The 16,518-nt window shown below is 45.6% G+C and overlaps 1 protein-coding gene across 9 annotated transcripts in view; it reads right to left on the reverse strand.

Annotated features, from left to right (window-relative positions):
- LOC134349756 (interleukin-5 receptor subunit alpha-like) overlaps nucleotides 1-16,518 on the reverse strand; it is a 108,465-nt gene that overhangs the window by 47,383 nt on the left and 44,564 nt on the right. For all 9 annotated transcript variants that reach the window (XM_063054572.1, XM_063054580.1, XM_063054573.1 and 6 more), the window contains 3 exons: nucleotides 13,672-13,819; nucleotides 8,129-8,249; nucleotides 3,624-3,808 (listed from right to left, as the gene is read on the reverse strand). In XM_063054572.1, coding sequence (XP_062910642.1) covers nucleotides 3,624-3,808; nucleotides 8,129-8,249; nucleotides 13,672-13,819 — 454 coding nt within the window. The remainder of the gene's footprint in view (nucleotides 1-3,623; nucleotides 3,809-8,128; nucleotides 8,250-13,671; nucleotides 13,820-16,518) is intronic.

A 16,518-nucleotide genomic window follows, 5' to 3' on the forward strand; every position in this document is an offset into this window, starting at 1 on the left:
GCCTGCACAGGCAGGGTCTTCCCCCTGATGCAACGTCTGCATTTCTTACCGGCCCCATCAGGGCTCCTATTGACACATGGCCTTCACTCCCGGGGCAGGGACACTCTCCCACTCCTCATCCGTGCCCGACCCCTCATGCGCCCGACGAGATAAAGCATCTGCATCGATGTTCTGACTCCCCGGCCGGTACTTCAGGCTGAACTCATAGGCAGACAAGGCCGCCAACCACCGATGCCCAGTAGCGTCCAGTTTTGCCGAGGTCAGGATACAAATGAGAGGGTTGTTGTCCTTTCTCACCTCAAACTTGGCCCTGTATAGATAGTCGCTCAACTTGTCCACCACCGCCCATTTCAGTGCCAGGAACTCCAACTTGTGAGTGGGTCAATTTCTCTCAGATGGCGACAAGCTTCGACTGACAAACACCACCGGCCTCAATCCGTTGCCCTGTTCCTGGTACAGGGCAGCCCCCAGACCCTTGCGACTGGTATCAGTATGCAGCACATACGACTTCCGGGGATCGGCAAAAGCCAACACCGGGGCCTGCGTCAGCGCCCTTTTTAGAGATTGGAACGCCTCCTCACATTGAGCGTCCCACCTCAATTCAAAAGGCTCCGCCGGGTTCAAGTACCCTCCTGCCTCCTGCCCTCGGCCTCCCATCCTTTTCTTCCCCACAGGTGGTAGCCACACAGCAGCTGGTTCAATGGGTGACTCATTTTAGCGTATCCTTTCACGAATCGCCGTCAATACCCACAGAACCCCAAAAACGAGCGCAGGGCGCTCACCTTCTGGGGTCTCGGCCAGGTGATCACTGTGTCTATTTTGGCCGGATCAGTGGCCACTCCATTTCGCGAAATTATGTGTCCAACATAGCCGACCGATGGCTTACAGAACTGGCATTTATCCGGGGTAAGTTTCAACCCTTCCTCCTTCAGCCGACTCAACACCCTGAGCAGCCGCTTCTCATATTCCTACAAAGTAGATCCAAACACTATCAGGTCATCCAGATACACCAACACCTCCAGCAGGTTCATATCCCCCACCGACCTTTCCATGAACCCTTATGCCCCCGATATGCCTTGGGGCATTCGTTCGAACTGAAAGAATCCCAGGGGGCAGATAAAGGCCGTCTTCTCTTTATCGGCCTCTCTCATTGGAATCTGGTAATACCCACTCCACAAATCCAAGACACTAAACCACTGCGCACCACTCAGACAGGCCAACACGTCTTCAACCCGCGGGACCGTATACTGGTCGGGGACAGTGCGACGGTTCAGGGTCCTATAGTCCACGCACATACGTACCTTCCCATTTTTCTTCCTAGCCGCTACTATGGGGAACGCATAGGGGCTCCGGGACTCCTTGATAATTCCTGCATCCTTCAACTGCCGCACATCTTCCACATCTGCTGGGGCCAACCGCCGCGACCTTTCTCTAAACGGGGTGTCATTTGTCACCCGGATAGCGTGACGAGTGCTCTTGGAACATCCCACATCAAACTCGCCCTGAGAAAAAACATCCCCTAGCTTCAGTATCTTCTCCACCAGCCTGCTCTTATACTCCGGCGGTACAGGGGAGTGTTCAAAATTAAAGGCCTCCTCGGTCAGCCGCTCCCTGTTCTCCAATAGTTTCCCTCCAGTGGGCCTCACGGGTGCGCTAAACATCACCGTCACCGGGAAAAAGTGCGCGAGGGGCATCCCGCGCTTAAAGGTGATCTCCCTCTCCGTTGTATCCCCACCAGAAGGGCCGTGCCACTGGTTTCCACCGGGTCCGGACAGACCAACACCAGCGTCTCAAGGGCTTCTGACACTCCCATATTGCCCTCCGAGAAATCCAATCTCACTGACAGGTACCCATCGTAAGGGTAGTCACCTTCACTTATACCCCAAATTTCCAGTGCATTAAACGGGGTTACTGGCAAATGCTTCAGATATTTGTTGTAGAACGACAGGTACAGTAAGGTAACCTGCAATCCTGTGTCAAAGATGGCTCTTGCAAAGATTCCCTCTATCCGTAGAGACACGCTGGAACAGGGTCCCACCAGTCCATCCGGAATAAGGGCTTGGCCTTTCGGGGATCCCATGGCTGATTTCTGGGAACGTGTTCCTCCCGAGACTCCAGTTCGTTCCCTCACTGAGTCTCTCCTAAGTTTCCCGACACCTCTCCCTTCTTAGTGGCCCGGGGGCTTTCCCTCCGCGGGGCACCTTGTCTCTCACAATCCCTCCGAAAGTGACCCGCTTTCCCACAGCTGTAGCACACCCCCGGCCACTCACATTCCCGCCGGAAATGCCCCTCTTTCCCACATTTATAGCACACACTACCCGCCGCCCCTCTCCTCCCGGGACGCCCTCCACTCCCAGCGCACGGTGCGGGCTGTCCCCCGAAGGGGGTACTCCCCCTGTCCATCCCCTCCATTCCACTCTAACCCCCCACCTCTGGCTACTGGCACCTCCCCTGGGGTCTCATCTAGCTCCTTCTCCGGTGTCTCCTCACTTTCTTCCTCCGGGAGGGTGTGGAGGCCCCACGCCCCCCCCCCCGGACGCCGACCGTCACTAGCAGTTCCAACGTCATGACATCAGCACTCGTACAAGCCAACACCCAGCTAGATTCGACTTCTTTTCCATACCTTCTAGCTATCAGTTCTACCTGCCCTATACCTTTAATCAAACTCAACCCTCGCACTAGTACATCTCCCGAAATGCAGAAATCCACCCCACTTAACACACACGCATGATTCACCAGTACGTCCTCTAACTCACACCAGCTTACAATCTTATCTCGATCCATCTCCGCACTACTTAACGTGGCAATTTATACAGCTTTACTGAAAGTTCAATCCCGGACAAGCCCCCACAAATGTCACACTCAGCTATATCGGCTCGTATTTATCTAGGGGAAACCCTGTCCGCCGCCCAACTATGTCTCCCGGTTACGTTGGTTGCTGTGCAAATGCCACCTGATAATGTACGTTTTACAAATTGCACTTTATAAATCTTACTAGGACTATGAGACTAATAGAGGTACAATACAAAAGGGAATGAAAAAGGCGCCAGACTTATCAAAATTCAATTTCTTCGTGCACACAGTTGGAGCTCGGGCCCTTCTTTCTTCACCCTGTGATCCACTCTGACCCCCTCGACTCGCAGCTCGGAACCACCTGGTGATCGACCAGAGAACTCCCAGCACGTCCGTCGTCCTCCCGGTCTCTCCTCCAACTCCCCGCCAAAACCCCCGTTTCCCAGCCCTATGACACAGCATATCACCCCAAGAAAGAATAACATGGACACCCATTGGTTAATTTGCTCTATTATCAAATAATGTAACCCAAACAAACTGCTAGCTAGAGAACTTCCTCAGCATTTAACATAACAAAGAAGCCATTTTAATTAACATATGCAGTAACATAAAAGAAGAAACCCCTTACACTAATAAAGTGGCCACTGAGGGTATGCTACCACACTCATTCCATAGTCCAACACCCAGCCCTGTTCTTCAACCATGTTTTATGTAATCAATTTTTTGCCCAAGTGCTTCACTTCAGTCTTCTCCACATTAAACTCCACTTGTCAATATTCTGATTTATGTTTCCACATGTTCTGATCAGAAAGAGGAAGAGAGTATCTTACGGAATTTGTATGGTCCAAATATCCTGCAATACGGTAATTTGGTTTTGTTGGTCAAGTCACTGATGCACATCGTAATCTGGCAAGCCAAATCAAGGTCGTATCTGTGGCCAATGCAGCCAGTGTTCCTTGTTCCATCCACACGGTAATTTGTGCAGTTGTATATGTCATTTGTATCTTGCTCCTTCCTTTAAAAAAGTAAATTGAATTGTAAGTTCTTCCAAAGAGTGATAGGAGTAACAGGCAGACTTCTGACATGTCAATTTGACTTTCCATTCCCGTTCTGACATGTGTCCATGGCCTTTTCTACTGCCATGCTAAGACCAAATTCAGGTTGGAGGAGCCTCATGTATTCCGTCTGGGTAGCCTCCAACCTGATGGCATGAACATCGATTTCTCTAGCTTCTGATACTTTCTGCACAATCGTTCCTTCTCTCTCTGGTTAGCCTCTCACCTCTTGTCTTCTCCTCACCTGCTTATCCATCTCCTTCTGGTGCTCCTCCTTCTTCCCTTTCTCCCATGGATCATTGTCAGCAACGTTTATGGGGAGAAGGCAAGAGAATGGGGTTGAGAGGGATAAAAAATCAACCCTGATGGAATGGTGGAGAACAGACCTAATACCCTAATTCTGCCTGTCTGTTGTATGATCTTATATGACCTCATCGTCAGATTTCTTCTTCTTCAGCCTTCTGTTTCTTTCACCCACACCTTCCCAGCTTCTTACTTCATCTCACCTCCTCTACCCACCTTCTCCCTCACATGGTCTCACCTATCATCTGCCAACTTGTACTCCTTTCTCCTCTCCCCTTTCTTATGATGGCTTCTGCTCCTTCCCTTCCAGTCCTAATGAAGGATCTATAGAGGGGGTTGTTTATTCCTCTCCATAGATGCTGCCTGACTTGCTGAGTTCCACCAGCATTTTGGGTGTGTTCGTACAGACGGGAAGGCAGACAAACAGGCTGAGTGACTGGTAGACAGAGGCAGGGACAGGAAGACAGAAAGGCTGAGATCAGGAAAACAGAAAGAGGAATACACAGGCTGATAAACTGAATGAGCAACAGGCAGGTAGATAGGCAGAAGAATGGAGGTTAGACAGCTGGTTAGGTGGCATTTATGGCAAGGAATAAACAGTCAATGCTTTGGACTGAGACCCTTCTTCAGCACTGGAAGAGAAAGGGGAAGAAGCCAAAATAAGAAGGTTGCTGGAAGGGGAAGGATTACAAGCTAGGAAGTAACAGGTGAAGCTAGGTGGCTGAGAGTGGTGGGATGACTTAAGAAGCTGGGATGTGATAGGTGGAAATAGTAGGACCACCAGACCATAAGATATAGGAGCAGAATCTACCCATTTGGCCCATTGTGTCTGCTGTGCCATTTCATCATGGCTGATCCAATTTTCCTCTCAACCCCAATCTCCTGCCTTCACCCCATATCCCTTCATGCCCTCCCCAATCAAGAATATATCAGCCTCTGCCTTAAATATACATAAAGACGGCCTCCCCAGCTGCCTGTGGCAATGAATTCCACAGATTCACCACTCTCTGGCTAAAAAAACTTCCTCCTCATCTCCATTCCAAAAGGACAACCCTCTATGCTGAGGGTGTGTCCTCTGGCTTTAGACTCTCCCACCATAGGAAACATCCTATCGCCTCCACATTCACTCTATCAAAGCCTTTCACCACTCAACAGGTTTCAATGAGATCACCCCTCCTTCTTCTGAATTCTTCTTAATACAGGCTCAGAGCCAGCAAACATTCTTCATATGACAGGCCATTCAATCCTGGTATCATTTTCATGAACTTCCCTTGAATCCTCTCCAGTTTCAGCACATCCTTTTAAGAGATATTTACATAGCTACATAGAACTTAGTAAAATAGAGGACTATAGGTAAGTCTAGTAATTTCTAAGGTAGGGACATGATCGGCACAACTTTGTGGGCCAAAGGGCCTGTATTGTGCTGTGGGTTTTCTACGTTCTACGTTCTATCCGTTCTAAGATACAGAGACCAACCCTGCTCACAATACTCCAAGAGAGACCTCACCAGTGCTTTATAAAGTTTTCATATTACATTCTTGATAATATATTCCATCCTTCTTAAAATGAATGCTAATATTGTATTTACCTTACCCACCAGAGGCTCAACCGGCAAATTAACCTTTAGAAAATCCTGCACAAGGACTCCTAAGTCCCCTTGCACTTCAGTTTTTTTGTATTTTCTCGTCATTTAGAAAACAGTCAATTTTTTCTACCCAAGTGCATGACCGTACATTTTCCAACACTGTATTCCATCTGCTATTTCTTGGTCCATTCTCCTAATCTAAGTCCTTCTGTAGCCTCTCTACTTCCTCAAAACTACCTGCTACTCCACCTATCTTTGTATCAACTTTGCAACAAAGCCATCAATTCCATCAGCCAAATCATTGACATATAATGTAAAAAGAATCGGTCCCAACATAGACTCCTGTGGGAGCCTGCCAGAAAAGGCTCCCTTTATTCCCACTCTTTGCTCCTGCTGGTCAGACCTGCTTATCCATTCTAGAATCTCTTCTGTAATACCATGGGCTCATAGCTTGTAAAGCAGCCTTATGCGTGGCACCTTGTCAAAGGCATTCTGAAAATCCAAGTATGCAACATCAACCGATTCTCCTTTGTCTCGACTACTTGTTATTTCTTCAAAGAATTACAACAGATTTGTCAGGCAAGATGTCCCTTGAGGAAACCATGCTGACTACAGCCGATTTTATCATGTGCCTCCAAGTACCCTGAGACCTCATCCTTAATAATCAATTCCAACATCTTCCCAACCACTGAGATTAGACTAACTGGCCTATAGTTTCCTTCCTTTTGCCTCTCTCCCTTCTTGAAGAGTGGAGTGATATTTGCAATTTTCCACGCCTCTGGAACCATTCCAGAATCTAGTGTGATTTTTAAAAAATATCATAACTAATGCCTCCACAATCTCTTCAGCTGCCTCTTTCAGAACTCTGGAGTGTACACCATCTGCTCTGGCATCAACCCTGCCAGTGTTCTTTTCCAAACAATTCTGGCCAACTCCACTTGCATGCCTCTGTAATTCCCTTTACTCCACTGTAATACTGATATGTCTGACTTTAGCTTCAACTTCTCAAATTAGCCTGCCTGGCCTGCTGAGTTCCTTTAGCATTTTGTGCCTGTTTATTGGATTTCTAGCATCTGCAAATTTTATCTTGTTTATGGCAGGGTAATTTCAATCAAATTAAGACCACTTGCTCCTAAGGGTTCTTTTACTGTAAAGGGCTGGAGAAAAGGGAATCTGGAAAGGAGAGGAGTGTGAAGTATGGGAGAAAAGGAAGGAGAGCACTAGGAGGGGTGATAGGCAGGTGTGAGTTGATGAGACTAGGCAGAATAACAGTATGGCATGGAGTAGATGGGCTGAGGGACCGGTTAATGCGAATATCAAGCAATCGTATGGTAGCAAATCAATGCATAAAAGCATGCAGTTGTTCAGACTAGACATCAGAATACAGAAGAAATGTGATCTATGCGCGATTTTGACCGTGGAATGATTGTTGGTGCCAGATGGGGTGGTTAGAGTATCTCAGAAATTGCCAATCTCCTGGGATTTTCATGCACAACAGTCTCTAGAGTTTACAGAGAGTGGTGTGAAAAACAAAAAACAAAATGCAGCGAGTGACAATTCTAAGAGCAAAAATGCCTTGTTAATGAAAGAGGTCAGAGGAGAATGGACAGACTGGTTCAGCAAGCTGAAAGTAACTTACGTAACCATGCATTACAACAGTGATGTGCAAAAGAGCATCTCTGATGCACAACACATTGAACCTTGAAGCAGATGGGCTCCAGCAGCAGAAGACCATGAACATACTTTACTTTACAGTACAGGAGGTATCGAATAAAGTGATCACTGAGTGCAGCTTTGTATTTTGAAGGATAGACAGGCAGAGAGGCAAACAGAATTAATAGGCAGAGAGATATATCAGGCAGACAAGTAAGCAGGTGGATAGTAGCCAGATAAATAGGCAAGAGAAAGAGAGATATGGAGAGATAGACAAAATAATGGTCAGACTGACAGACATGTCTACAAATGGAGAAGTGAAGAAACGTGAATAGACAGTAAACCGATGTGCAAGTTAACAGGGGCAGCACACTAGTGTAGTGGTTAGCACAATGCTTTACAGTACCAGTGACCAGGGTTCAATTCCTGTCATTGCCTGTAAGGAGTTTGTACCGTCTCCCTGTGGCCATGTGGGTTTCCTCTGGGTGCTCCGGTTTACTTCCACAGTCCAAAGATATACCAGTTGGTAAGTTAATTGGTCATTGTAACTTATCCCCATGATTAGGCTAGGATTAAATTGGGGAATTAATGAGCGGTGTGGCTCGAAGGGCCAGAAGGGGATGTTCTGCGCTGTATCTCAATAAATTAATTAAAAATAACTAAATGGATAACTGGCTGGACAGATGGACATCAGCAGTAGGTCCAACACAAAGTACTCCGACACAAGATCCATCCTTACCTGTAGGACAAAGTGTATTGTGCATCTTCAGAAACATCATCAAAAACATCCCAAGTGCAGTTCATGTAAGTATTCCCATAAAACACACAGGTCAAGTTGTCAACCGAGGCAAATGAATCGCCTGAAGGAATGAGCCAATCAGAAAGTAAACATTAGCATATTTCACTATTTTATATGTCAATTTTATTATGCATATATTGTAGGCGTGACCTTCCATTCCTGTCATAATTAGAGTTTCAAAGTTAATATGCATTCCCACTGCCAAGTCTTCCACTTCTGATTATTAAAGCTCCTGATTATTGTGAAGCAAAATGCCTGTGAGCGCAAGGGGTGGTGCAGTGGGATGTGGTGTAAGCTGATCACTTCTTGTAGTCTTATTGAGCCAAAAACATTCCTGTACTTGTATTTGTGTTCCTTATCCAACAGCACAGAAACAGGCCCCTCGACCCATCTACTCCATGCCATGCTGTTATTCTGCTTAGTCCCATCAACCTACACCTGGATCATAGCCTTCCATACTCCCTGTTCCATGTACCTATCCTACAGAACAGAAATAGGCCCTTCAGCCCATCTAGTCCATACCAAACTGTTATTCTGCCTACTCTTATTGACTCGCGCCTGGACTATAACCCCTCCGTACCCCTCTAGTCCATGTACTTATCCTACAGCAGAGCAAAAGGCCAAGCTGTTTAATAGTTAATAAAATGTCAAATAGAACATTTGCTATGTTATGATATAGATATGACAAAACTAGAAAATCCAGGAAATACTCTGTGGGTTAAACAGCATCAAAGAGTGAAGAACGTTTCAGGTTGAGGACCCATCATCAGAACTGGGGATATTTCCCAGTTTAGATACAAGGTCTTTGACCTGAAACACTATCACCGTTTTGCCTTCCACAGATGCTGCCTGATGTGCTGAATGTTTCTCGCACTTTCTGTTTTAATTCCCAGTTTTCAACATCTGCAGGTCTTTTCCTATTTTCTTTTAGCCTTGAGAGATTGTGCTCTATGATTAAATGTCACCCTTATCAGCGCCAGAAGGTTGTAAAGTCTGAATGTCTAAAGGCAGTCTTGTCTGGCAGAGAATGCATCATCAGTTTCTGTGTATTACATTCAAGTTCAGGTTTACTGTCATTTGACTGTGTGTGTATATATATATAAAACCAAACAAAACAACATTCCTCCGGACCACAGTGTACCCACCCCTCTCAACATATACCATATCACACACAGCACATAAGACAAAATATTACCACAAATTTTCATAGAATATAATTCAAAGTGCATGCAGTGCACAACACGGGTTAACAGTAAACAGTACAGAAACAGTAAACAGTTCATTCTCTTAGTGACAAGACTTTGGTGGTGGTTTGTCAGCCTGGGAGAAGAAGCTGTTATCCAATGAGGCAGTCCGAACCTTGATGCCCTGTACCCCCTTCCTGACAGTAGGGGCAAATCACAGACACTCAGGGATAGTTAGTCCAATAAATGCCAGAGGGTGTAAGTCATAGAATCAGAGGAAACCACAGAACAAAAACAGGCACTTTGGCCCATCTAGTCTGTGTCAGCCTGGCTTTGTCTAGTTCCATCTACCTGCACCCAGTCTTTAGCCCTCCAAACCTCTCTCACCATGCACCTACCCAAACTTCTCTTATATGTTACAACTGAACCCCCAACTACCACTTTTACTGGGAGCTCATTCCACACTCATACCAGCCTCTGTCATGGTCCCGTCTGGCAATCCCCCACCTTGCCATTTGCCTCAAGATTTGGGCCTCGATCACCTCATTTAGATTCCAATCATTCCCAGGTATCACTAACTACACGCTCCTGCTTCCCATCAAACGGCAGGATAAAAACCCTGTGACCACAGCAAGAAGCTGCCAGTTCGTTGGTCGACTCTTGTGAGAGTAAACCTTGTTTCCTATTCCTGAGAACTGTTAGTTCTAAGCTTTGCATCGTCTCCTGGATATCGGCTCCCCATTCGCGGAGGTGCTACGCCTAACGACTCTGCCTCAGCATCTGTGTCCTGCACTTGGGCTCGTCCCCAGCCACATCCTTGCAACAGCCTCAGAGAGAAGAAGAGACCTTCTCCCCTCATTCTCCTGCACTCCAGGCAATGATATCATAACCTTTTCAATCTTTCCCTATAACTCAGATCCTCAAGTCCCAGCAACAACTGTGTAAATTTTCTCTGCACTGTTTCAAGCTTATTGATATCGTGTGGGAGGGTGACCAGAATTACACACAATTGACTGTGTAAGTGTATAGGTGAGTAGATTAAAATAATTTCTCACGGCTGTTAGAGCATATTGTGGACCCAGGGTGTACAACTTCAGCAACTAACTTCAGCCACCAGCATTTCAGATTTGAAAATGGACTGTAGGTTAAACTTAAGATGTTGCTCTGAACAATGGGTTCCTAAAAGCTGTGAACCACAATTAACTGGAAGAGCAGAGAATGCTGATTTAAAATTTTACTGTGTCTTTACTGTGGGTGCGAAGAAGGAGGTGTGAAAGTTGTATAGTACGTAACTCAAAAGGGAACATTGTAAATATAGGATTGTCCTTTGATCTTTAGCATATAGAATGTCATGTGTGATCCAGAATCTCTGGAGGGGAAGGCCCCGAGTCCTTGGCTTTGCTTGTTGCTCGGTGGCCGGGGCGGGGGTCGAAGCGCTCGGCAGAGGATGGTGCTCAGGAGGCTGTACCGGAGGGGCTGGTCGGAGGCTCGAACTTTTCAGATGGACTCAAGAGTCGGCCGTGGTCGGGTGCTTCCAATGGTGCTGCATTGGCAGTTGTCGGCGCCTGGAGGTTTCTCCCTTTTGCCGCCTGCTATCGGGACTATTGGGAGTTGATCGGAACTTTGAGACTTTTTTTTACCGTGCCCATGGTCTGCTCTTTATCAAATTATGGTATTGCTTTGCACTGCTGTAACTATATGTTATAATTATGTGGTCTTGTCAGTGTTAGTCTTTGGTTTGTCCTTTTTTTTTGTGATATCACTCTGGAGGAACATTGTATCATTTCTTAATGCATGCATTTCTAAATGACAATAAACGAGGACTGTGTCCTCATAATCTAAAAAAATATTGGGTCGTGCAGGTCACTTCCTCTGAAGGGTTCTCAATATGATATCTGCTGTGTCTTCTTTTGTTGAATAAAGGGACTACTTTATCTGCACCAGCCACGTCTCTCCAGTGACTTTTGCTCACATTACAATAATGACCACTGTAGAGCTGCTGGAAATCATTTGGCTCAGCTGTCTCTGGTTTGCTGCTGACTGTGATAACATCACACTGTCCTTTTAATTGTGCTACTGCACACTTGTACTATTGTAATGAATAGTGCAGGATGGTTGACTTTACATTAATGAATACGTGCTGCCCATCCCACCTCTCTTGACAAACTTTGTTCAGCTTTCCAGGGTCATAGAGGTCAGAGAGTCACAGAACAGAACAGCACAAGGACGATCCTTTGCTCAACAAGTCCTTGCCAAACTGTGATTCAGCCATTTCCCATCAACCTGCACCCAGACCATAGCCTTCCATACCTCTCCCATCCATGTACCAATGCAAACTTCTCTTAAATGTTGAAATCAAACCCACATCCACCAGTTCATTCCACACTCTCACCACCTCCTGAGTTAAGAAGTTCCCTTTAAACATTTTGCCTTTCACCCTTAACCCATGACCTCTAATTCTAGTCTCACTCATCCTCAGTGGAAAAAGCCTGCTTGCATTTACCCTGTCTATACCCCTCATAATTTTATGTACGTCTATCAAATCTCCCCTCATTCTCCTACACTCTAGGGAACAAATTCCTAATCTATTCAACCTTTCCCTATAACTCAGGCCATCCAGTCCTGATCATCATCATAGCTTGTCACACCAGCCAGCCAGCCAGCCACTCTAGTGTCGTTCGGTTGATGTTGAGCAGGTCAGTGTCAGCTAAATCAGGTGAGAGTGGGCAGTTGCGCAGAACGTGTTCAATGTTCTGCACCCTTTCACCACACTCACAGGATTCGCTGGTCTTTAAACCCCACTTCACCATATTGTCTCCCGTCCTACAAACTCCCGCTCTCACTCTGCTGAGAGTGCACCACTTCCGTCTGTCAAGCAGTGCCCCGTCTGGTAACATTTCTGTGGGGTCTTGCACTGTATTGTTTGGTGGGGTTCTGGCTTCTGTTTGTTGCCAGAGGTCAATCCTGTATGATTGGGGGGATGTTCCGTGCCGTAGTTCCTCCACTGTAGCAAAGCTTTTCCTCGATTTTAGGAGGTTGGAAACTGGCACATGATGATGTAGTAGGTGCCTGGGATCCGAGTTCTGTTTACCTTTCACAGTTTTTGTTGTAGTGTGTCTTCGGATCTCCAGGGGAGCAATGCCTGAAAGTCTGTAAATGATGTTAGTGGGTGTGGGGCGCGGTGTGCCCCTGATTATTCGGCAGGCTTCATTAAGCAACGGGTCTACTTTCTTCACATGGGCTGATCTGCCCCACACAGGTGTACAGTATCCTGCAGGTGCATAGTAGAGTGCTAGGGTAGTTGATCTAAGTGTGTGAGCATTAGCTCTCCATTTCATGCCAGCTAATTGTTTCAAGAGAGAATTGCAAGAGCCAACTTTCCCTCAGAGTTTTTGGATGTGGGTGGCAAATGAGAAACCCAGGTAAATTGGAGTCGGATGGTGTTCGAGCTCCTTCCCACACCAGAAGATCTTGAGTTTCCGAGCTGCTTCTCGATTCCTCAGGTGGAATGCACACACTTGAGTTTTTGATGGATTTGGGTTCAGAGACCATTTTTCATAATACTGCTTCATTGTTTCAGGACTACTGTAAGTCGTACTTCAACTTCTTGGAAGGAGTTAACTTGTGTTGCTATGCATAGGTTATCTGCATAGATAAACCTGCGTGTGTTAGGAAAGGTTGGTTGGTCGTTTGTGTAAACATTAAATAGTAGAGGTGCCAGGACTGATCCCTGTGGTAGTCCATTCTTTTGTGGAAGCCATCTACTCTTATTTCCATTCATTTCTAAAATAAAATCTAACATAACATAATCTAACATAAAATCTACCATTTTCTAGGAGGCTTCTTATTACTTTGACTGTGGTTTCGTTCTTTAACATCTTAGATAATTTCAGTAGAAGGCCTCTGTGATTCACAGTGTCATATGCTACTGTTAAATCAACGAATACTGCCCCTGTAATTTGTCGCATTACAAAGCCATCCTCAATATCCTGGGTTTAAGTTCAGGACTTGACCGCAGCAAGAGCAGCCTGGCTGAACCTGGCTTGGTCTGGTTTCTTAGTGATTTCTTTCCTGTAGGTAGGTGACTAGAACTCCAAACAATACACCTAATTAGGTCTCATTAACATCTTATACAAGTTCAAAATAACACCATAACTCCTGTTCTCAGTACTTTGATTTAGGAAGGCATAAATCATTGGTCATGGTTGAAATAGTTCCTGCACTGATACCCATCTCCCATCCCATTAAGTAAATACCATACACAAAGTGATTCAGCAAATCATTAAAAAGAAAACATACGCGGTAGAACAAAAGTTCTATTAGTCCAATTGCTAGATATTTCATCAACAGAATCTGCAGCATATGACAGCTTGACATGGGTAGATAGTCCCCGCTGTAATTCCAAATCCATCGTCCTTTGATATTCTTGCAAAAAATACGTTTCAATCTAAATTTAAAAACAACATATTTAAAACTCTTCATTTTAATGCCAAGTTGCAGAAGATGAATATTAGATTTAGAAGTCAATTGAAAGAACTACATAGAGAGTTAGGGGGTGGGAATGGTTCTCAAATGAAACATTAAGAGGTAAAAGGTACTGAATGGCCAGTTTTTGCAAACATAAGAATGAGGAGAAGGTCGAAGCATTCGGCCCCTCAAACTCAATCCATCTTTCAATACGCTTGTGAAAGGAAAACCATGGGCTCTTATCTTATTAAGCACCCTCATGTGAGGCACCTTGTCAAAGGCCTTCTGAAAATCCAAGTAAACAACATCCACTGACTCTCCTTTGTCTATCCTGCATGTTATTTACTCAATGCATTCCAACAGATTTGTCAGGAAAGATTTCCTCTTAGGAAACCATTCTGACTTCAGTCTATTTTATCATGTGACTCCAAGAACCCCAAAACCTCATCCTTAATAATAGACTCCAAAGTCTTGCCGGCAACTGAAGTCAGGGTAACTGGCCTCTAATTTACTGTCTTTTGCTTCCCTCCATCTTTAAAGAGTGGAGCAACATTTGGAATCTCTTTCCCCCATCCACCCACCCACTTTTCTCCTCAACCTATCATATTCAGCTTGTAATCTTTATCCTGCCCCACCTACTTAGTCTAGCTTCTGCCCCCTTCCTTTCCAGTCTTGAAGAAGGGTCTCAGTCTGAAACCAAGTTGACTGTTTAACCCCCTCCGTAGATGCTGCCTAACTTAATGAGTTCCTCCAGCATTTTGTGTGTGTTACCTACCTGCCACTGTCTTCAAACTCCAGCACAACTCACCTTCCAGTACCATCAGAATCTCTTGTGCTTATGAGCGGCAGGTGAATGACAGAGGCAATAAAAGAGAGGGGGAGATGGTTAAAATGAATGGATCAGGATTAGTGAGAGGGGTGGGTGGAGGAGAGAATGAAGTTATGAGACTGCTACTGGAGAGAGAGAGGAGCAGAAACACAATGGGTTACCAGTGCTGGAATCTGAAATGGAGTTGAGACTGTTGAAAACAGTTGGGAGGGAGGGTGGGGAAGGTTGGAATAGCAAAACAAAAAGGTGCTGGAGAATGCAAATGGAAAATGGTGGGTTAGAAAAAAATGGTAATTGCTAAATGGCTTACTAATATCGTATGTGTTGAAATACAGTGATAAGCTTTGTTTTGTATGTCATCCATACAGTTAATTTCAAAATACAAGTAAAAAGAGGCCGTACCAAGGAAAAAGGCAATAACAGATTATAGAATATGAAGCAACACACACAAAATGCTGGTGGAACTCAGGAAGTCAGGCAGCATCTGTGGAGGGGAATAAGCAGTTACTGCTTCGGCCGAGACCCTTCATCTGGACACTTGCTGAGTTCCAGCATCTGCAGAATCTCTTGTGTTTAAGATTTTTAATCTATTATTTATTTATTGCGATACAGGGCGGAATAGGCCCTTCCACAAGTTAAACCCAGCCTAATCACGCCACAATTAATAATGACCAATTAACCTACCAACCAGTATATCTCTGGACGGTGGGAGGAAGTCGGAGCACCCGGAAGAACGTACAAGCTACTTGCAAGCAGCGGTGAGAATTGAACCCTGATTGCCTGTACTGTAAAGCGTTGTGCTAACCCCTACACTACCGTGCTGCCCACACTACATTGCAGAATGTAGTGTTACATTTAAAGAGAAAGTGTAGTGCAGATAGATACTGCAAATAAGATGCAAGAGTCATTATGAGGTAGATTTATTGCATAACAGTCCATTCAATAGGCCTATACCAGCAGGAGAGAAGCTGTCTTTGAGCCTGGTGGTACATGCTTTCAAGCTTTTGCATCTTCTGACTGATGGAATGGACAAAACAAGAGAATGACGGGGAAGGAGGGGTTCTTTGATCATGCTGGCCGATTTCCCGAGGCAGTGAGAGGTGTGGATGAAATCGTTGGAGGGGGAGGCTGGATTTCATGAGGAACTGAGTTGTACCCACAACACTGCAATTTCTGGTGGTCTTGGGCAGAGCAGTTGCCACACTATGCCAAGATGCAACTGGAGAGATGCATCTGTAAAAATCAGTGAGCATGCCAAAATAGGGATCATGCCAAATTTCCTTCGCCCTCTGAGGAAGCAGAGGCACTGATGCTCCTTGTTTTCCATAGCAACCACATGGTTGGGGAATGACCCAAACTCTATAACTTGGTGGTTCAGTCCATGTTCAACTGCTTCCTGAACTCTTTACCTGGGATGCAGGGCTACCCTGTTCAATGGTTCAACTTAATGTCAGAGAATGTATACAGCATACAACGTGAAGTCCTTACTCTTTGCAGACATCCACAAAACAGAGAGAGAAAGAAAACAAAGGATGAATGACAGAAAAACATTAGCACCCCAAAGCCCCCACTCCCACGCACAAGCAGCAGTGAAGCATTAACCCTCCCCCTCTACCTCCCCCAACTTGTTCCAGCGAAAAGCATCAGTCCCCGACCCACCCACAAAGTAATAGCAAGTCCCCAGAGACCATGATCAACACACCATCCAAAAGTACTATCCATCTTAACACCTCAACATCTCAACAGGCCCTCTCTCTCTCACTAACGAGGGAGAGAGAGATATCGCTCCTGCCACAGCGAGAGGGCAGACCAGCAGCTCGCGGTTTCGATGTTCTGGTATTTTGAGAGAC

This window comes from Mobula hypostoma, chromosome 7 (assembly GCF_963921235.1).
Source record: "Mobula hypostoma chromosome 7, sMobHyp1.1, whole genome shotgun sequence".
Taxonomy (NCBI): Eukaryota; Metazoa; Chordata; class Chondrichthyes; order Myliobatiformes; family Myliobatidae; genus Mobula; species Mobula hypostoma.